General features: G+C 37.8%; 1 protein-coding gene across 1 annotated transcript in view; it reads left to right on the top strand.

The window, feature by feature from the left end:
* Positions 1–22,702, top strand: part of LOC136248556 (adhesion G protein-coupled receptor L4-like) — a 215,115-nt gene that overhangs the window by 189,433 nt on the left and 2,980 nt on the right. Inside the window, exons 27-28 of the mRNA XM_066040325.1 lie at positions 12,737–12,778; positions 13,317–13,382. Coding sequence (XP_065896397.1) covers positions 12,737–12,778; positions 13,317–13,382 — 108 coding nt within the window. The remainder of the gene's footprint in view (positions 1–12,736; positions 12,779–13,316; positions 13,383–22,702) is intronic.

Genomic DNA, 22,702 nt, shown 5'->3' with positions numbered 1-22,702 from the left:
TACTAGATTATGACTCATACAATAACAACTGATTAGTGGGCATGGCTCTACATAAGCCTGCAGACAATAACAGACATGGATTCGTGCATACCTACAGACAGACAAATGGACATGGCTACCATATGCCATCAGACAGTAATTTACATAAGTGGGCATGGCTCATGAAAGAAGCAGGGCTATGCCATGATGTGTTACTACACGTCCACATTGTTATATTTATTAATTTATCATGTGATCCAATCTGGGTCAGACCCGGATAATCTGTAAAGTGGGACCTGCATGACCCGACTCAGTTTTAACGCTGTTACTAATAGTGTTGTGTGATATGTGATATATATCAAAATATCGTGATAGATTTTTTTATATCATGGTATAAACCAAAGTATAGATTTTAGCTATAATTAGAGAAAAATGTATCCAAGATGTAATTGTACTCTGTACTTTTTTTGATAAAAGAGTTTGCAATGTTGTATGCTAGTCATGTACTACTGTATGTTGTATTGTACATCACTGCTACAAGTGTCATCAGTGTAATACACTAGCTGAGTGATGAGTTGTATATTGTGATATATACGTAATAGTTATACCACAGGCACGAGTGCTTTGCCCGATATATACGCACAAGCCTGAGGGCGAGTGCGTATATACAGGCAAAGCACAAGTGCCCGTGGTACAACTAATATGTTCTACTTTAGCATGCAGACTTGCCGAATTGGCAAAAATATTTAGTTGCTATACCCTTCTCTTATGTAGGGAACCAAATAGACTGTGATTGTAGGATTGAATTTTGCCAAACAAACTGTGGTAGTGGGATTCAATTTTAACACATCAAACAGTAGTTTGATTTTACTTTTGCTAATATAACAATGTTAAGAGACTAGTGTTAATTATGTTACTTTGATCACTACTTTTACAAAAGCAAAAAAAAAAAAAAAAAAACTACTGATGATGCATTAAAATTGAATCCCACAATCACAGCTTGTTTGGCAAATTCAAACCCACAATCACAGCTTGTTTGGAAAATTCAAACCAACAATCACAGCTTGCTTGCTTCCCTATATATGAGAAGAGAGATCAAGACACACGGTAGTGTGTCGTGCGGCCCAAGAAGCCGGCGCGCCACACCGTGAGTATATTGACAGGAAGAACGAAAACGTCATTTTCACACCTTTGTATCTCGGTGATCACTTATCTGATTGGAACCAAATTTGCTACACAGCTGCCCGCCAGCCAAGGGAGTCTACATTCCAAATTTGAAGGAAATCGCTCCAGCCATTTCCGAGATATGAGCTGCCAAAGTTTCATTTTTTTTTCTTCGTTTTTTTTTTCTTCTTCGTCTTTTCGCACACTTGCAAAAATTGCTATAACAAGCAAACGCGTACTCCGATCGCCTTGAAATTTGGCACACAGAAAGGGAGTCCAAAGGCGAATCCTAACATCAAATTTGGTACACATCCGATGAATGGTTCAGGAGTTATGACCGATTATTCGCGTAAAACAAGATCGATTTGTTGTCACGCCTACAGGGTAAACCGCTTCATGGAATGAGTTGAAAATTGCAATGTAGATGGAGTAACCATCGTAGGAGTGCCTTTTGGTGGTTTGAAAGGAATCGAGATAAAGACCACGGAGATATGACACAAAACCCAACCTGTGTCACAATTACGCGATCGATTTTTATAAATAAAAAAAGTATTAGTTTTCACGCCTACTAGGCAAACCGCTTAGAGCAATGAGCTGAAAATCGGTGTATAGCTGGAATAATCTTCATAGAAAGTCCTGGCAGTAGTACAGAAGAATCGGATTACAAACCACTGAGTTATGATTCGAAAGCCAACTCCGTGTAGCAAATGCGAGATCGAGATACTCTAATAGAACAGTCACCCTAATAGAGCATTCGGCTAATTTATTTACTCCATTATAGAATTTTATTACATCACAAGTTATTCTGTAGGGAGTTCAGCTGCAAACAGTTAATCTTATAGACAGTTCAGCAAGAAGACAGTCACCATGTGGAGAGTTAAGCAAATATACCACTATAGAGATTCAGAACATTACAAGTCACACTGAAGAAAGTTCAGCTATAAACAAGTCATGCACTGTGTAGAGAATTCAGCTACAATTAAGTCACTCTCTAGAGAATTCAGTTACACAGAATTCTGCTACTCACAAGTCACTGTGGAGAGAGTTCAGCTACAAACAAATTACCCTTTAGAGTGATCAGCTACAAACAAATCACTTTGCAGGGTGTTCAACTGCAACAAATCAATTACCTTTAGAGCGATCAGCAATGAACAAATCAACACAAATCTACCTGTAGAGACATCAGCTAGAAACTAGACACAATGTAAGGAGTTCAGCTACAAGCAATCACCCTGTAGAGAGTTCAGCTAAAACAAATCAACCTGCAGAGAGATCAGCTACAAACAAATCACCTTATAGAGAGTTCAGCTACAAACAGATTACCTGTAGAGAGATCGGCTACAAACAAATCAACCTGCAGAGAGATCAGCTATATACACACAAATCAACTTGTAGAGAGATCAGCTACAAACAAATCACCCTGTAGAGAGATCAGCTAGAAACTACACACAATGTAAGGAGTTCAGCTACAAACAAATCACCCTGTAGAGAGATCAGCTACAAACTAGACACAAAGTAAGGAGTTCAGCTACAAGCAAATTACCCTGTAGAGAGTTCATCTACAAACAAATCAACCTGTAGAGCAATCAGCTAGAAACAAATCACCCTGAAGAGAGGTCAGCTACAAAAAATCACCCTGTAGAGAGATCAGCTAGAAACAAATCACCCTGAAGAGAGGTCAGCTACAAAAAAATCACCCTGTAGAGAGATCAGCTACAAACAAATTGCCCTGTAGAGAGATCGGCTACAAACAAATCAACCTGCAGAGAGATCAGCTACACACAAATCAACTTGTAGAGAGTTCAGCTACAAACAAATTACCCTGTAGAGAGATCAGCTACAAACAAATCAGCCTGTAGAGAGTTCAGCTAAAACAAATCAACCTGCAGAGAGATCAACTACAAACAAATCACCTTATAGAGAGTTCAGATACAAACAAATTACCCTATAGAGAGATCGGCTACAAACAAATCAACCTGCAGAGAGATCAGCTACACACAAATCAACTTGTAGAGAGATCAATTACAAACAAATCACCCTGTAGAGAGATCAGCTAGAAACTACACACAATGTAAGGAGTTCAGCTACAAATAAATCACCTTATAGAGAGTTCAGCTACAAACAAATCACTCTGTAGAGAGATCAGCTAGAAACTGGACACAATGTAAGGAGTTCAGCTACAAGCAAATCACCCTTTAGTGAGTTCAGCTACAAACAAATCAACCTGCAGTGAGATCACCTACAAAAAAACACCTTGTACAGAGTTCAGCTACAAACAAATTACCCTGTAGAGAGATCGGCTACAAACAAATCAACCAGTAGAAAGATCAGCTACACACAAATCAACTTGTAGAGAGATCAGCTACAAACAAATCACCCTGTAGAGAGATCAGCTAGAAACTACTCACAATGTAAGGAGTTCAGCTACAAGTAAATCACCCTGTAGAGAGTTCAGCTAAAACAAATCAACCTGCAGAGAGATCAGCTACAAATAAATCACTTTATAGACAGTTCAGCTACAAACAAATTACCTTGTAGAGAGATCGGCTGCAAATTAATTAACCTGCAGAGAGATCAGCTACACACAAATCAACTTGTAGAGAGATCAGCTACAAACAAATCACCCTGTAGAGAGATCAGCTAGAAACTAGATACAATGCAAGGAGTTCAGCTACAAGCAAAATCACCCTGTAGAGAGTTCAGCTAAAACAAATCAACCTGCAGAGAGATCAGCTACAAATAAATCACTTTATAGACAGTTCAGCTACAAACAAATTACCTTGTAGAGAGATCGGCTGCAAATTAATCAACCTGCAGAGAGATCAGCTACACACAAATCAACTTGTAGAGAGATCAGCTACAAACAAATCACCCTGTAGAGGGATCAGCTAGAAACTAGATACAATGCAAGGAGTTCAGCTACAAGCAAAATCACCCTTTAGTGAGTTCAGCTACAAACAAATCAACCTGCAGTGAGATCACCCACAAAAACGCACTTGTACAGAGTTCAGTTACAAACAAATCACCCTGTAGAGAGATCAGGTAGAAGAATTCACCTTGTAGAGAGTTCATTTACAAAGAAACCATCATATAGAGAGTTCAGCTACAAAGAAATTACCCTGTAGAGAGTTCAGCTAGAAGAAGTCACCTTGTAAAGAGTTTAGCTACAAAGAAACCATCATATACAGAGTTCAGCTACAAAGAAACCACCTGTACAGAATTCAACTACAAACAAATCATCCTGTATAGAGATCAGCTAGAAGAAGTTACCTTGTAGATAGTTCAGCTACAACAATTCACCCTGTAGAAAGATCATGCTAGAAGAAGTCACCTTGTAGAGTGTTCAGTTACAAACAAACCATCATGTAGAGAGTTCAGCTGCAAACAAATCACTCTGTAGAGAGTTCAGCTACAAAGAAACCACCATGTAGAGAGTTCAGCCTCATACAAACCACCTAGTAGAGAATTCAACTACAACAAATCACCCTGTAGAGAAGAAGTTACCTTGTAGAGAGTTCAACTACAAAGAAACCACCATGTAGAGAGTTTAGCTGCAAACAATTCACCTGTAGAGAGTTCAGCTAGAAACAAATCACCCCGTAGAGAGATCAACTGGACGAAGTCACCTTGTAGAGAATTCAGCTACAAAGAAACCATCATGTAGAGAGTTCAGCTGCAAACAAATCACCCTGCAGAGAGTTCAGCTACAAAAAAATCACCCTGTAGAGAGTTCAGCTAGACGAAGTCACCTTATAGAGAGTTCAGCTACAAAGAAACCATCATGTAGAGAGTTCGGCTATAAAGACACCACCATGTAGGGAGTTTAGCTGCAAACAAATCACCTGTTACAGAGAGTTCAGCTACAAAGAAACCATCCTGTATATAGTTCAGCTACATTTCAAGTCACCCAGTAGAGAGATCAGCTGCAAAAAAAATCCTGTGGGGAATAATGAGCATGTAATAAATATATGTATATAATTTGTATAATTACTAATAAAATCAAAAATAATTGAAGTACTAAAATTCTTCTTTAAGTTCCTTTCTTCTTCCTGTGGTAAAGAAAAAAACACATGGGTTAAAAAAGGCCCAAAGCCAGCCATAGGCCGGCTTTGCAGTATACAAATACAAAAAGAAGTGATATCTAATCAAAAACAGCCAAGCTGTAAAAAAGGTGCGGCCCCCATAAAGGCCATGGGGAAAAAAGATGTGAAATCCAAGGTGGCGGCCAAGAAATGGCTGTGATGGTAGGTTAATGGTTACATTTTAATAACGGCAATTCAGGTGAATTTTGTGCCGCTTGGTCTTGGCACCAAATTCACGTGAATTGTTGTTATTAAAATGTAACCATTAACCTACCATCACAGCCATTTCTTGGCCGCCACCTTGGATTTCACATCTTTTTTCACCATGGCCTTTATGGGGGCCGCACCTTTTTTTACAGCTTGGCTGTTTTTGATTAGATAAGTATAACATCAAAGAAATCTAATGATTTTTGGATATAGTGTGCACTCCTATTAAGTGTGCACTCCTATTATGTGTGCAATATCTCAAGTTAATGAGATATTTACATGCACTGGCTTAACGAGATATACACACTGTAGCAATGCATATGTCTTGTTAAGGCAGTGTTTAACAAGATTTCGTTAACTTTTCTGAACCAGTGCAATATGTGATATATATGCACTGGCTTTCCTTTGATCTGAGGTGTGAAAGTGGTACACACACATATATATATGTAATAGTTATACCACGGGCATGAGTGTGTATATACAGGCAAAGCACGAGTGCCGTGGTATAACTAATATGTTCTACTTTAGCATGTAGACCCACCTAATTGGCAAAATCTTTAGTAGCTATACCCTTCTCTTATATAGGGAATCAGGTAAGCTGTGATTGTGGGATTGAATTTTGCCAAACAAACTGTGATAGTGAGATTCAATTTTACTACATCAAACAGTAGTTAATTTATTTTTGCTAATATAGCAATTTTAAGAGACTAGTGTTAATAATGTTACTTTAATTGCTACATTTACAAAAAAAAAAAAAAAAAAAAAACTACTGTTGATGTATTAAAATTTAATCCCACAATCACAGGTTGTTTGGAAGAATTCAATCCCACAATCACAGCTTGCTTGATTCCCTATATAAGAGAAGAGGGTAACAGTATAACATCAAAGAAATCTGATGATTCCTGGATATAGTGTGCACTCCTACTAGGTGTACAATGTCTCAAGTTAATGAGATATACGCACTGGTGGCAGTGAGAACAGTAGACCCTCGGTTATCCGGCCCCCGTTTATCTGGACCCTCGGTTATCCAAAACGGATTGTGGTAAATAAAATGACATCAACCCATGCACATGAGAATAAAATGTCAATATGGCGACGGATAAACGTAAGAGGAAAGTATTAACTGTGGACAAAAAGCTTAAGTTACTTGATGACAATTATTCATTGGCAGCAATAGCTACAAAGTATGGCATTGGTAAGAGCACTGTAAGTGATATTAAGAAAAACCGCCAGCAACTTCTCGGAATGTATCGCCAACCGAAGACAATGCGGCTGGGGAATAATGTCGCGCTGGACAAGGCTGTTTATTTGTGGTTTAAACAAAAGCAAATGGATGGGATACCAGTAACGGTGCCTATTTTGTTCCAGAAGGCTGTCCAACTCAGCAAGAAGCTGTTTGGAGAAGACTACCGGTTTGTTGCTAGTGAAGGGTGGAGATGGAGATTTTGTAACAGGCATGGAATACAATGTATTTCAAGCCAAGGCAAAAAGTTATCTGCTAATTCTGATGCTGCTGTGGACTTTGTACCCGCATTTCGTGACTTTGTCAGTTCAAGGAACCTTTCACTAGATAACATTTTTAATTGTGATGAAACCGGACTTTATTTTCGTTTGTTGCCAGAAAAAAAAAACACTTGCAGCTTCATTTGAAATGTCAGTGGATGGATTGAAAAAAGCCAAAGATTGGATTACACTGAATGTTTGTTCTAATGCTTCAGGTACCATTAAGCTGCCTATCCATCTTATTGGAAGTCTAAAAAGCCCAGGTGCTTTAGAGGCACCAATATGGATCTTCTACCTGTTGTGTACTCTGCACAAAAGAATGCATGGATGGAATCTAGTCTATTCCATGAATGGTTTTATAGCTACTTTATTCCATGTGTTCAAGAAAAACTAGGGGAAGATTGTGAAGCTGTGCTGGTCCTTGATAATTGTGCTGCACATCCTGATGCAAATGAGGTGGTTAGTGAGAACAGCAAGATTATTGCCAAATTCCTGCCTCCTAATGTTACATCACTTATCCAACCAATGAATCAAAGTGTTTTAATTGGTTTGAAGCGTAGATATAAGAAAAAGCTGCTGGGTAGTGTTATTCGCAGATGAAGATGGAATGTCGATTGTAGATTTTGTGAAATCTTTCACACCTCAGATCAAAGGAAAGTACCACTTTCACACCTCAGATCAAAGGAAAGCCAGTGCATATGTATCACATATCGCACTGACTCAAAATGTTAATGAGATATAGCAGTGCGTATATCTCATTAAGCCCACTGCTTTAATGAGATATACACACTGGTACAGTGCGTATATCTCATTAAGCCCACTGCTTTAATGAGATATACACACTGGTACAGTGCGTATATCTCGTTAACTCGAGATATTGCACACCAAATAGGAGTACATACTATATCCAGAAATCATTACATTTCTTTGATGTTATACTTTATCTCTCTTTTCATATATAGGGAAGCAAGCAAGCTGTGATTGTGGGTTTAAATTTTGCCAAACAAACTGTGATTGTGGGATTCAATTTTAATAAATCAACAGTAGTTTGTTTTTTGCTTTTGTAAATGTAGTGATTAAAATAACACAATTAACACTAGTCTCTTAACATTGCTATATTAGCAAAAGTAAAATCAAACTACTGTTTGATATATTAAAATTGAATCCCACAATCACAGCCTACTTGGTTCCCTATATAAGAGAAGGGTATAACAACTAAACATTTTACCAATTTGGAAAGTCTGCATGTTAAAGTAGAACATATTAGTTATACCATGGGCACTCGTGCTTTGCCTGTATATACGCACTCGCCCTCAGGTTTGTGTGTATATATCAGGCAAAAGCACCTGTGCCCATGGTATAACTATTACATAATAATATATATATATATATATATATATCATATCATGCTATGTTGTGTGCAATAATCGTGATAGGAAAATATCCTATATTGCACACCACTAGTTACTAAACTACATTTATTGACTTACACATGGCTAGTTTGCTGTGAGTGCTTTCACTGATGGATATCAACTACCAACTTCGAAAACACTGAGCCACGTGTATTCAAATAGTTTGGTGCAATGCTAAACTAACCACGTGTATTTGAATAGTTTGATACACCCGTAGATGGAAGCCCTACTGTAGTCGATTTATAATTAATAGTATCAGTGGTAGAAACTTGACTGATGGTCATGGTAAAGAAGGATAAAAGGTAATTACGACAATAGTGCAAGCATTGTATGTTTATCAATATAACAAAGATTTTTTTCTTCATCAAATTAGAAATGTTTCTGTGGAAAAATTAGGGCTGTAGCTGTAGCCAGTTTTCCACTACACTTGACTGAAGCTGTCAGGCAGGCAGGTAGGCAGGCAGGCAGGCAGTAGAAAATTCCACTAAATAAACTTTTTTTGGTGCGATCACTAATGGCGTCTACTCCTTTAGACATCAGGCTGAGAGGTTCTGAAGAGGGATGGTCAACTGTTTTAAGACTGTTACAGAGACATCTTCACATTTAAATGCATATATGTTGTATGCTCTTTAGATGATATTGTAAATAAAAAATAAATAAATTCTGTAGCAACTTGACAGAAACGTTTCAGGTCAATCTGAAGACACTTTTGGGCTTGATTTTACCCAACCAATACTGTCATGTTGTTGTGAGGAAATATCGAGGCAGGTTTCTGGGTTATATTATATCACGGGCCATGCCCACACCTTCAATGTCTCTACTATTAGGCAGGAGTCTATTATGCTTTTTGATCTTCCAATTATTCTTTCTGGAAATTCTTTTTTTTTAAATTTACCTGTTATTTCCAAAATTATTCCTGGAATTTATGCAAAAACTAGCGTATTAGAGTTTTACATAAGTGACTGCTATATTAGAATTATAGTCTCAAAGTTGACTGCTTTATTAGAGTATAGGTGACTGCTCTATTAGAGTATCTCAATCTTTTTAACTGCTTTTATGCTTGCACTGTTTCAGTGTTGTATCCAAAAGATTTTTGTATCACACCACAAGAAAAACTTATAATTTTGCACTAATTATTCCTCCGATTATTCCGGAATATTCCCCAATTCTTTCCCCTACCTATTATTCCCAAAATTATTCTGGCATAATAGACATGTTCCTATCTACTATTAACTGTTGCGTTGATGCTCTGCATACATGTTCTGTATGCATAAGTATCATGAACCACACTAGTGGTTCATAATAGAGATCGCTTGTGTTTTTTGCCTAAATCATAATACATGTAGAACACTCACTTAAACGCCACTTTAGAAATCTCCCCAACCACAAAATAAGCCTTAGAAGTTTGCTAGTTGCCTTTGCCATGTCTAAAACTTAAATGTGGTATAAATATATACATGTTAGCCATACAGAAACATCTCAGTGGCCACTTATCTGCTCCTGATTTATGGAAACTATGTTATCCTTACCAAAATAATTCATGCTGCGGATATTATAGCCATCCTCTGGTGTGATAGGTTATTCATGTGCTGCAATAAAATGAGACAGAGTTATGTGTTCATATATCAAGTCATAATTACATTACGAAAAGTAAACTAACAAATTATTAGGTATAATAGCCATAGAAAGTAGTGCAACAATGAGGTCGCCTACATCCATAGGCGATTCTAGGGGGAGGGGGCATGACCCCCCATGCTGAAAAGTAACTTTTTTGAATCTTGGGGAAAGTTGCAGTATAGATTGGCATTGTTATTTTCATGTTTTTGGCATGAATTTTAGGCTGTTTTCAAGCCTTCAAATTACAAAAATCCTGCAGCTTCAGGGAGTTGCACCCCCAGACCCCCCTGAAATTCTACTTTATATTACAGCCATACTACAAATAGTCATGCTGTTCCTTACTTGGCCTCCCCTGTAGGTCAGGTCTAGAATCGCCACTGCCTACATCAGCAGATATACTACAGGAAATTTTACCCCTAATTAACTCATGGATATAAGGACTAAATGTACACTAGTATGCATATCTGCAGGTGTAGGCTACCTCCTTGTTTCTCTACTTATTATGGCTATGATCCCTAGACTACAACACATTTGATATTGAAATTTACATTGGCTGAAAACATGGTCTCTGAATGCCATAATGCCATAATGCCATGCTCATGTCTTATAGAAACCATGCTCTGAGGCAATACAAAACACAGCAATTAGTACCTGTAACATTGGTAATGCATGGGTGTATAAAAGTAACAGCAATACAGAATTAGAGGAAGGTGTAGTGGACTTGTTTGTACTAATCAATGCTATATTTCTTGTTTACAAGCTGTTGTCAAGTCACAACAATGAGTTGTAGTCCAATTGGTTTCTGTATACTTTGAAACATTACATGGAAAGCACGCACCTGTAACATTGGCAATGCATGGGAGTTTAATTATATGGATGGTAACAGCTATGCTGAATTCGAGGGAGGTGTAGAGGGCTTGTTTCTACTAATTGACAATACATTTCTGCTTTACAAGCAGTGGTCAACTCAAGGTACAATAACGAGTCGTAGTCTAAATAAGATTGATGTCAATGACCAATGGGTTCTATGGGATTTCAGGCCCTTAGTAGTGCCCTGCTGCACTTGGGTGCTACAACCCAGGGCCTTCAAGTTTTCTAAATCTCGTAGAGGGTTTGAGAGGTGTCTCCGTTATACTGCAAGTAAAACTTATGGGGTTTAATTAATTATTCCTGGAAATCGTCCAGTTATTCCTGATTCTTTTTACCACCTACAGGTGTATTATTCCCAAAATTATTCTGGCATGTTCTGCAGGTTAGCAGTTAGTCAGCAGAAAATTCTGCTAGACAAAACTGCTGTAGCAACTTGTCAGAAGCATTTTGTCCACTCTGAAGAAACTTTTGGGTTTGACCAATACTGCCAGAGCACCATCAAGGTATTGTGAGGCTGGTTTCTGGTCAATATGTCAATATTTTTGCAAGAAAGTGCAAGCCTCCATGATCTTCACTATATAGTACTACCATTCTGTATGACAAAGAAGTTCTTAAGCAAGGAAGATCATCATCACCTGAATTATAACTTTAGTAATGCTGTTTTATTGCTATAATATATACAGGCTAAAGTAGGGATTAAATTTACACTTCATGTGATGATCTCCCTTGTTTGCTGTAATGATCCTTACTACAGTAGGTTAATTTTCCTTACACTTGTTTGTTAATTCTTTAGCTATATATTTCATCATTACTGCACTCATATTCTATAACACCAGATCCTAGGAAACACTGATACCAGATGTACAAGGCTGCATATAATTGCATGACAAAACATGTCCATTATTAAGAAGCTAAATTTTTGCTTGCTATGCTCTGTCAGTTACATAGTCCTTCTACATACAGAGTATAATACACAAAGCTGTACCATAAATGACTAAAGTTTGGTGAATCAGTTTTTGAATTAGGTTGGTGGGTGAAAGTTAGGCAAATTTGTCATGCAGCCAATCCTAAATTATATAAATATAATAGCTATTTAATAGTAATTGGCAAATAAAGTTGGCTAATTTCCATTAATTTTCCACAAACTTTAGTCACACCAAAAGTTTGTCATTTACGGTAATCTTGAATCAGTCTGTATACACTGACTGGAATACGTGATGCAACAATGTGGATGATTCCCATTGTATCCTAGCTTTCATTGTATACTGCAGATGAATCCTTCAATGCACAACCATGATTCAGCACCTTATCTACACTGCAAGCAAAAATGGGAGGGCAATTGAACATAAGACCATGATGTATACAGTGTACATACTGTAGCATACCAAACACTTGTTTGGCTAAAGGACAAATATCAATCATGTAGCTAGCAGTAGCCATTATTGGGTTTCACTTGTTTGAATATATCAGTCAGTCAGTCAGTCAGTCAGTCAGTCAGTCAGTCAGTCAGTCAGTCAGTCAGTCAGTCAGTCAGTCAGTCAGTCAGTCAGTCAGTCAGTCAGTCACTGAGTCAGTGAAGCAGATAGTTAGTTAGTCAGTCAATCAGTCAGCCAGTAGACTACAGTATTCCACCAGACATATTTTTAGATTTGTTATCAGAAGTGTTTTGTACAGTACATTTGGGCTTGATTGCACTTAACCAGTACTGCTAAGGCACCATGATAGTTTAGTGAAGCAATATTTACTTTCAGGAAGCACAAATCATCATGATCCCACCTATATGGTTCTGTATGGTAAATTCAATGCTTGTATATATTAAGTATGTTTCAATGCACTCTATAATATCTATCTCCATCATGAAACATTAATTACACAATGCGTATATGTTTCTGTTCTCTTTAGGGTGCTACAATATTCTTTTTTCATATTCTAAGAAACAAAGAGGTTTGTATGTTTGCTATACAGCACTCTGCATTGTTTAGTTACTTCCTGTATACATGTAAACTTTGTATGAGGCCTAAGGGTGAATAGGATATCACCAGGAAGAAAATTTTTTGTGAATTTTTAATAATTGAAACAATTTGGCAGGATTTGAATGAATGAAACACTGTTCATTTGTCAATTTTGTCAATTTTTCCTGCTACAGAGTACAGTAAATAACAACTGTGTATTGCAGTACATACACTATACGTATGTAAAGCTTCAGTAATCACTCTTTATTTTCTTCATAATTTAAATATATACCTTTGTATGTTAATGGTAGGTTTTGATAAGTGTGCAAGAAACAAAAGAATTTTAGTGATGGTGCATATATATATACAGTACCCTCACCTTTTGAAAGAAGCATACCATTTCAGCTTGGCTATTTTGTATAGCTACTGCAGCGTCTTGATTTATATAATGTACATATTCACCTATACAGCAAAATACATAAGCCAAACAGTTCTTACAACATTTATTATCTAGTTTCCTACATTTTCAGGTGGTGAAGTATTTGCAAAACATCTGGAAACGTGCAACAGCAAAGAAATCAGATACAACATATAAGGTGTGCAAGGGAAATACATTCTATATATCACATTGGGAAAGAAAAAATAATGATTTTAATATAAACTATTCAGGGGCGGATCGGTGTACCAGGATAGTAGAGATATGGAGCAGGGGGTCTTGGTGGCACAACCCCCCTAAGCTAAAGCTATTTCATATGTTTTAGGATTAAAATTTTGATGTAGAGTGGTTTAATTTTGCACAATATCTAAATCATAATGCTTTCAAAGTGGACTATGTTGATCCAGAATTTTTTGCATGGATGGACAGTCATGATTAGTTTAGCCAGCTATAGCTATTGGATCTAAAGAATGGCATACACAATCAGGGGCAGATCCAGGGGGGGTCTTTGGGGGCTGAAGCCCCCCCTTCATATTTAGGCTTTACTTGATCAATATGCTGAGTATTATAATGAAATTTTGTCTTAGCATAATTATATGATCACTAATAATACAAATACTACTCATAAAACCACCTTATAAACATCTTTCCAAGGTATTATCAGTGGATTTATGCTAAAGTTTATGCAACAAGGACCCGGATCAGCATTGGAGGTGTACAAGATCGAGATACTCTAATAGAGCAGTCAGCTAACTACTCTAATAGAACATTCACTGGAAACATGTAGTTGGTTCTGTTATGGAATTTTTCCAAATCTGCCTGCACCTATACATACAATGAAGTGCATTGGTCTGTTTAAAGGGCTTCATTCATCTACTTGTGTAGTTAATATGTATGGCAATACTTAATTCAGGTACACAATTACCATTGAAAATGCTCTCAAATTCAATCTTGTATTGTTCAAATTTCAAAATTTTCCACTTTCAACATTATTATTCTAACATGCACCTATTCTTGGTTGTCTGTACCTACCCAAACTTTTCCATTAGCAAAGCCATACCTATAATCTAAAGGCATGCAGTATATAAAATATCTACAGGTAGAAAATATTAGGGATTTTATGTGGAAATGTCTCCAAATTACAGTATTTTAGCATCAATTTTTCAAAATTTCCTGGGGGGCATGCCCCCAGACCCCCCTAGTTCCAGCATGCTTCGCACACCTCTACCCAAGAAATTAGTACCTTGACTTAGCCCCCCCCCCCTTTTATAAATCCTAGATCCGCCCCTGACAATACCATGTGCACTTGATTTACAAAATATCCCTGAGCAGGATAAGTGTGCCCATGCATGGGGTAGTGCTGTAGATGCTAGTTTTCACATTCAGCAACTATGGTGGATTCTCAATAGTATAGACCATATGCATGCCGTAAGTTTCTAAATATCTCGTGATTTTTAGTGACGTAATAATAGTTGACGGTGAACGGATAATGGCTGAAAGTGATGAATCGTATCGTTCCTGGACTGTTGAACAGCTGAAAGCCTTCTTACGAGAAAGGCGGATTCCACTGTCAGGGAACAAGAAAGAACTGGTTCAAAAAGTGACGGATATTGTGCACACAGACAGGCTCGAGGAAGATATCAAAGCTATACCATTCCAGATAACCGAGTTGAGCATCCTCTCTGTAACACTCTTCTTCTCTTTGGAGGAGGAGTAGAACCACGGCTATTAGGCTTTTTAAAATAGACTGGAATAACATCTCTGTTTGCTTTACCTGGCCCTTTAAAATCGTAATAATGCATATTGCAAATAAAGGCGCCTTGAGGAGGACGCCACTTGCCACCACGGGGATTTTGTCTGGTACCGTTTATCTTATGAATGACCTCCTCTCTGACCAATTTTGGCATTCTGTCGATGGCGTGAAGAGTCAATATTTCCGGTTGGGGACAGCCATCTACTTGAAGCACTGGGCATCCGCACAGCCGATTTCCATCAATATCTTCCGCACATCGTCCCTTTTTATTATGGCAAGCCCATATACAACACTGTCGTCTAGACATGAGCTTTCAGTGTCACACTGTATGCCTCGCAAAACTACAACTCGATAGTCGATCACCATCAACTTTTTTTTGAAAAAATTTCCGTTCGAGTTTTTAGACTGCGCATATGGTCTATTGTGTGATGACTGTTCTATTAGAGTATTTAACTGACTGATCTATTCAATCTTGTATGTTGTTGTTTTTTTTGGGGGGGGAGGGGTACATGTCCTTTGTGCCCCCCTTGGATCCACTACTGCTATTGACATGTGTTTGAACACTTATTAGAACAAATACACAAAAAAAGAATTTTCAACTAGAGTAGGGACCATAGCACATCGATAAAAAAGTACTGAAACAAGCTGGAGCAGTGCATGATATTAATTATAATTCACAGTAAAACGATAAGAAGTGTTATATCCCTTCTGCAAATTTTTATTATGGCATCTTGAACACAGTAGGAATATAACACTTCTTATTGTTTTACTGTGATTTAATATCATGCACTGCTCTAGCTTGTATCAGTACTTTTTATCAATGTGCTATGGTCCCTACTCTAGTTGAAAATTCCAAATTATTTAGTGTACTTGTTTGCTTGTTTGTTTACTTTTTTGTAAATAATTATTGTGACTGGTGAACCCACGCATACCGCATCTGAAATGGAGCCACGTGCCCCAACTATATCAACCTAAAACAAAAACAGCCTTGGGGCTGTAAAAAAAGGGCGCTGCCAAGCAAAGTAAGATCAGTCAAACAAGCTTATTCAACATGACTGGTAAGAACAAGAACTGATATCAAGTTGCGGCCAAGCAGATTGGAATATTGCCACGTTCAATCTTTTAAACAACTGGTAAGAAGAAGGACTGATATCAAGTTGCGGCCAAGTGAATGCAGTATTACCCATTCTCTTTGTATCTAGCTATAGCTATATAATAAAACTAGAGCAAATGCAACTGTTATTAAATTGTCATTTGGCCACTTTTTTTTGTAGTGTGTGATTTTAAAAAGCAGCCAAATGACAATTTAATAACAATTGCATGTGTATTTGCTCTAGTTTTATTATATACACTGTTAAAAAAAGGTGTTTGTAAAACACCATTATAGCTGCCATTTACACCAGGCTCCTCTGAGGGTGTTCTGTTACACCCATAGGGTACTTCAATTACACCCATGAGGCGTAGAAGATATTTTAAAAGAAAATGGAAATGGACTGTTTTCTTTGTTATACAGCCAATCACACTTTCACCAAACAATTTCAAACATCATCATTCATCAAGACACACGGTAGTGTGTCGTGCAGCCCAAGAAGCCGGCGCGCAACACCGGTGAGTATATTGACAGGAAGAAGGAAAACGCAATTTTCGCACCTCCGTAGCTCTGTGCTGCCTTGACGAAACAAGACGATTTTAGCTGTGGACACTCGCTACAACTTCAGCACTCCACATTCCAAATTTAAGCGAAATCGCTTCAAGCGTTCCCGAGATATGCGACTTCACAAATTGGCTTAGTTTCTTCGTTTTTTTCTTATTTTCTTCCTCTTTTCGCACACTTACAAAAACTGCTATAAAACGCGAACGCCATATCCGATCGCCTTGAAATTTGGCACACAGAAGGGGGGTATAAAGGCGCATCTCGGTACCAACTTTGGCTGGAATACAATAAACAGGCAAAGAGTTATGAGTGATTATTCACGACAAATAACACCAATATGTTGTCACGCCTACAGGGTAAACCGCGTATGGGAAGAAGCTGAAAATCGGTGGGTAAATAGGTTAACTATTGAACCTCAAACCTTTTGTGGTTTGAAAGAAATCGAGCTAAAAACCAGGAAGATACAACGAAAAAACCAACAGTGTGTAACAATTATGCAATCGAGATTAGCTAATAAAAAATGACTGCTTGCCACGCCTACCAGATAAACCGCTTGGGGTAATGCTTTGAAAATCGTTGTACAGATGGAGTAATCATCTTAGAAAGGCTCATCAATGGTGTAGAAGAATCAGACTTAAAGTCACGGAGTTATAACACGAAATCCAACTTGGTGTAGCAAGTGCGAGATCGAGATACTCTAATAGAGTAGTCATCCTAATAGAGCAGTCACTCTGAAGAGAATTCAAGAGATCAGCTAGAAACAAGTAACCTGTATAGAGATCAGCTACAAACAAGTCACCCTGTAGAGAGATCAGCCACAAACAATTCACCCTGTAGAGAGATCAGCTAGAAGAAGTTACCTTGTAGGGAATTCATGCAACTATAGAAAGAGATAGTTCAGCTAGAAGAAATCACCTTGTAGAGTTCAGCTACAAAGAAACCACCATGTAGGGAGTTCAGCTACAAACAAATCACCCTGTAGAGAGATCAGCTAGAAGAAGTTACCTTGTAGAGAGTTCAGCTACAAAGAAACCATCATGTGGAGAGTTCAGCTGCAAACAAATCACCTGTAGAGAGTTCAGCTAAAAATAAATCTCCCTGTAGAGAGATCAGCTAGGAGAAGTTTCCTTGCAGAGAGTTCAGCTACAAACAAATCACCCTGTAGAAAGATCAGTTAGAAGAAGTCACCTTGTAGAGAGTTCAGTTACAAAGAAACCACCTTGTAGAGAGTTCAGCTACAAACTAGTGACCTTGTAGAGACATCAGCTAGAAGAAGCTACCTTGTAGAGAGTTCAGCTACAAAGAAACCATTCTGTAAAGAGCTCAGCTGCAAACAAATCACCTGTACAGAACTCCACTACAAACAAATCACCCTGTAGAAAGATCAGCTAGAAGAAGTTACCTTGTAGAGAGTTCAGTTACAAAGAAACCACCATGTAGAGAATTCATTTACAAACTAGTGACCCTGTAGAGGCATCAGCTAGAAGAAATTACCTTGTAAAGAGTTCAGCTACAAAGAAACCATTCTGTAAAGAGCTCAGGTGCAAACAAATCACCTGTACAGAATTCAGCTACCAACAAATCACCCTGTAGAGAGATCAGCTAGAAGAAATTATCTTGTAGATAGTTCAGCTACAAACAAATCACCCTGTAGAGAGATCAGCTAGAAGAAGTTACCTTGTAGAGAGTTCAGCTACAAAGAAACCATCATGTGGAGAGTTCAGCTGCAAACAAATCACCTGTAGAGAGTTCAGCTACAAACCAATCTCTCTGTAGGGAGATCAGCTAGAAGAAGTTTCCTTGTAGAGAGTTCAGCCACAAACAAATCACCCTGTAGAAAGATCAGCTAGAAGAAGTTACCTTGTAGAAAGTTCAGCTACAAAGAAACCACCATGTAGAGAGTTCAGCTACAAACTAGTTACCTTGTAGAGAGTTCAGCTACAAAGAAACCATTCTGTAAAGAGCTCAGCTGCAAACAAATCACCTGTGCTACAAACAAATCACCCTGTAGAAAGATCAGCTAGAAGAAGTTACCTTGTAGAGAGTTCAGTTACAAAGAAACTACCATGTAGAGAATCCAGCTACAAACTAGTGACCCTGTAGAGACATCAACTAGAAGAAGTTACCTTGTAGAGAGTTCAGCTACAAAGAAACCATTCTGTAAAGAGCTCAGCTGCAAACAAATCACCTGTACAGAGTTCAGCTACAAAGAAACCACCATGTAGGGAATTCAGCTAGAAGAAGTTACCTTGTAGAGAGTTCAGCTACAAAGAAACCATCATGAAGAGAGTTTAACTGCAAACAAATCTCCCTTTAGAGAGTTCAGTTAGAAGAAGTTACCTTGTAGAGAATTCAGCTACAAAGAAACCTTCATGAAGAGAGTTCAGCTACAAACAAATCACCCTGTAGAGAGATAAGCTAGAAGAAGTCACCTTGTAGAGAGTTCAGCTACAAAGAAACCACCATATAGACAGTTCAGCTGTAAACAAATCACCCTGTAAAAAATCAGCTACAAACAAATCACCCTGTAGAAAGATCAGCTAGAAGAAATCACCTTGTAGAGAGTTCACCTACAAAGAAACCACCATGTAGGGAGTTCAGCTAGAAGAAGTTACCTTGTAGAGAGTTCAGCTACAAAGAAACCATCATGAAGAGAGTTCAGCTGTAAACAAATCTCCCTGTATAGAATTCAATTAGAAGAAGTTACCTTGTAGAGAGTTCAGCTACAAAGAAACCATCATCTAGGTAGTTCAGCTGCAAACAAATCACCTGTAGAGAGTTCAGCTGCAAACAAATCTCCCTGTAGAGAGTTCAATTAGAAGAAGTTACCTTGTAGAGAGTTCAGCTACAAAGAAACCATTCTGTAAAGAGCTCAGCTGCAAACAAATCACCTGTACAGAATTCAGCTACAAACAAATCACTCTGTAGAGAGATCAGCTAGAAGAAATTACCTTGTAGAGAGTTCAGCTGCAAAGAAATCACCCTGTAGAAAATTCTGCCACAAACAAATTTCCCTGTAGAAAGATCAGTTAGAAGAAGTTATCTTGTAGAGAGTTCAGCTACAAAGAAACCACCATGTAGAGAGTTCAGCTACAAGAAATTACCTTGTAGAGAGTTCAGCTACAAAGAAACCATCATCTAGGTAGTTCAGCTGCAAACAAATCACCTGTAGAGAGTTCAGCTACAAACAAATCTCCCTGTAGAGAGATCAGTTAGAAGAAGTTATCTTGTAGAGAGTTCAGCTACAAAGAAACCATTCTGTAAAGAGCTCAGCAGCAAAGAAATCACCTGTACAGAATTCAGCTACAAACAAATCACCCTGTAGAGAGAACAGCTAGAAGAAGTTACCTTGTTGATAGTTCAGCTACAAACAAATCACCCTGTATAGAGATCAGCTAGAAGAAGTTACCTTGAAGAGTGTTCAGTTACAAAGAAACCACCATGGAAAGTTCTGTAATAAATATATGTATTATATATATAATTTGTACATTTACTTATAAAATCAGAAATATTTAAGGTACATCTGCTTCATCTTTTCTTCTTCCTGTGGTAAAGAAAAAAAGTTAGGTTAAAAAAGTCCCAAAGCTGGCCATAGTCCGGCTTTGGGGTAAAGAAATACAAAAAGAAGTGAAATCAAATCCAAAACAGCCAAGCTGTAATAAAGTGTGCGGCCCTCAAAAAGGCTATGGTGAAAAAAGATGTGAAATCCAAGGTGGCGGCCAAGAAATGGCTGTGATGGTAGGTTAATGGTAAAAATTTTAATAACGACAATTCAGGTGAGGGCCACACACTTTTTTACAGTTTGGCTGTTTTGGATTAGATATCATTGACACAAAGAACATACAAGAAACATGGATATATGATAGTAATATATACATTCAGTATCATCAACTCTTCCTACCTCTTATGGTTTTCAGTTTGTATTTATAACGTAACCAATAACCATGGCTTTCGATTGTGGGTTTCATTTTAAAAGGCTCTGAAATAAATTACTGCATGGTTGTCACAAGAAATAATACTGTACAGGTACATGATAATGCCATCACACTGTCATCTCACTGTAATTAACACCTACACAAATCTATTGCATCTACATCTTATGCATGCATGACATACATCAGTGGTAGAGTCACATGCATTATATGTCTTCCATTGTTTTTCCTTCTTCATTGTATATGATTTAATGTATGTGCAATGCTGGAAGATATTTTTGTTTGCCTGTATGCTCTTATTGACTTACAAACTTAATGCGTGACCGAATTGTGTTAATTTTCTTAACTAAACCAGGTGTACATAACACCAAAGGGTGTTGACAAACACCAAGAGGTGTTCAAAATTGAATTAGTGCAGTGCAAACATCCAAAGGTGTTCCTACTACACCATAACAGGTGTGGGTGTTTAGGTAACACAGCAACATGGGTGTTTGAGAACACCCAACTTTAACAGTGTAGCTATAGCTAGATACAAAGAGAATGGGTAATGCTGCATTCACTTGGCCGCAACTTGATATCAGTCCTTCTTCTTACCAGTTGTTTAAAAGATTGAACATGGTAATATTCCAATCTACTTGGCCGCAACTTGATATCAGTTCTTGTTCTTACCAGTCATGTTGAATAAGCTTGTTTGATTGATCTTACTTTGGATGGCAGCGCCCTTTTTTTACAGCCCCAAGGCTGTTTTGTTTTAGGATATCACACATTTTTGTCACTGAGCAAGAACAAAAAAAATTTATGCATAAAGCTAATAGCTAGTTTCATACAAGCCACCTTAGGATATCACAACAGCTTCAACAGTTATTTTGTGTACCACATCATAGCTTGGGACATGAAGTGGCAAAACCAAAGAATGTAGTTTGGTACAAGTAGGCAGGTACTTGTTGGTATTGCAACCTCAGTAGGGTATGGCTTCTGATTAAAACCATCAGTGAACCGACTGAGTAAAGGCCATTTCCCAGCAGGTGAGAATGTGCCCCAAACTTCTTATTGCACTGGTTTGTCCGTTGAAATGCACAAACAAAGCTGTATTGTGGGCTGTGTTAGCTACTTTAGACCCATTATTAAATAACAACTGAATAACAAACACTTACGAAATAGCATGAGTGATAGCAAGTTCATTGAGCTTACTACTCTGATCATGTTCACCTAGCATTGATGGTTATGGCTGAATTTGCACCGAGTTCATCGACTGTCAATAAACGCTACTGTATTTAGAGGTGTCTTGAATTTAAGATGGGGTTCTAAAAGACTGCAAAATAAATCAGCAATTAGCGTAGGTGATGTTATTATCACGTATGGAAATTAACTCACCACTTCCCAGAAAAATGACAGGTCATAATCAAGTGAAACTACTCCATATGTTTAATTACATATCAAAGATTGTCCCATGAAGTGGAAGATCGAAAGAATCAAACTTTGAGAAAATCGCTTATGGTGGCTTTCGCAAGAGAGGTGGAGTTTCAAGATTTGTACTGAAGAAACTTAACTAGCCAAAAAAACTTGTGATAGCAAATCCAAGGCTGTGGAATAATCACAGTGTAAGATATAAGAGTAAAAAGAATGGGTGGCTCATGCTAACGAGTATGCGAAGAAGGAGGAGGAGGAGAAGAAGAAGGAGAAGAATATGATGTTTTCAGCAAAATTTCATGCGGTGTTACTAAAATATAACAGGGATTACTTACTTAGTAATACACTTATATAACAATATACCAAAGATTTTGTTGTATCGCGAGGTTTTTTTTTACAAAATGATAGTTTTAAATGTAGGTTTTAGGTGTGCGTTCTATTAGAGTTAGTTGTTCGTGTAAATAACTCACGGTAGTCATGCGCCCTACTTTCCTTGCCTGTGCAACTCACTACTGTGAGTCTTGATTATCGTCTGAAAAGTGAAGTATCCGTTATACTTCATTGTCAGCTATGTTCAACCTGTTACACAGCAGTATGAATCAAGAACTGTTTGAAAAGCACCTCTGCAATCAAAGTAACCACTATAAAAAATACAGATGATTTCCATTTCAAAGGGAAGCCATCACATGCTACTGTCAAATCAACACTTTTTGCTGTCAGCAAAGATGAAT

The sequence above is a fragment of the Dysidea avara genome, chromosome 3 (assembly GCF_963678975.1).
Source record: "Dysidea avara chromosome 3, odDysAvar1.4, whole genome shotgun sequence".
NCBI lineage: Eukaryota > Metazoa > Porifera > Demospongiae > Dictyoceratida > Dysideidae > Dysidea > Dysidea avara.
The sequence above is the reverse complement of the archived record's forward strand: the minus strand, read 5'-3'. Positions and strand labels throughout refer to the sequence as shown.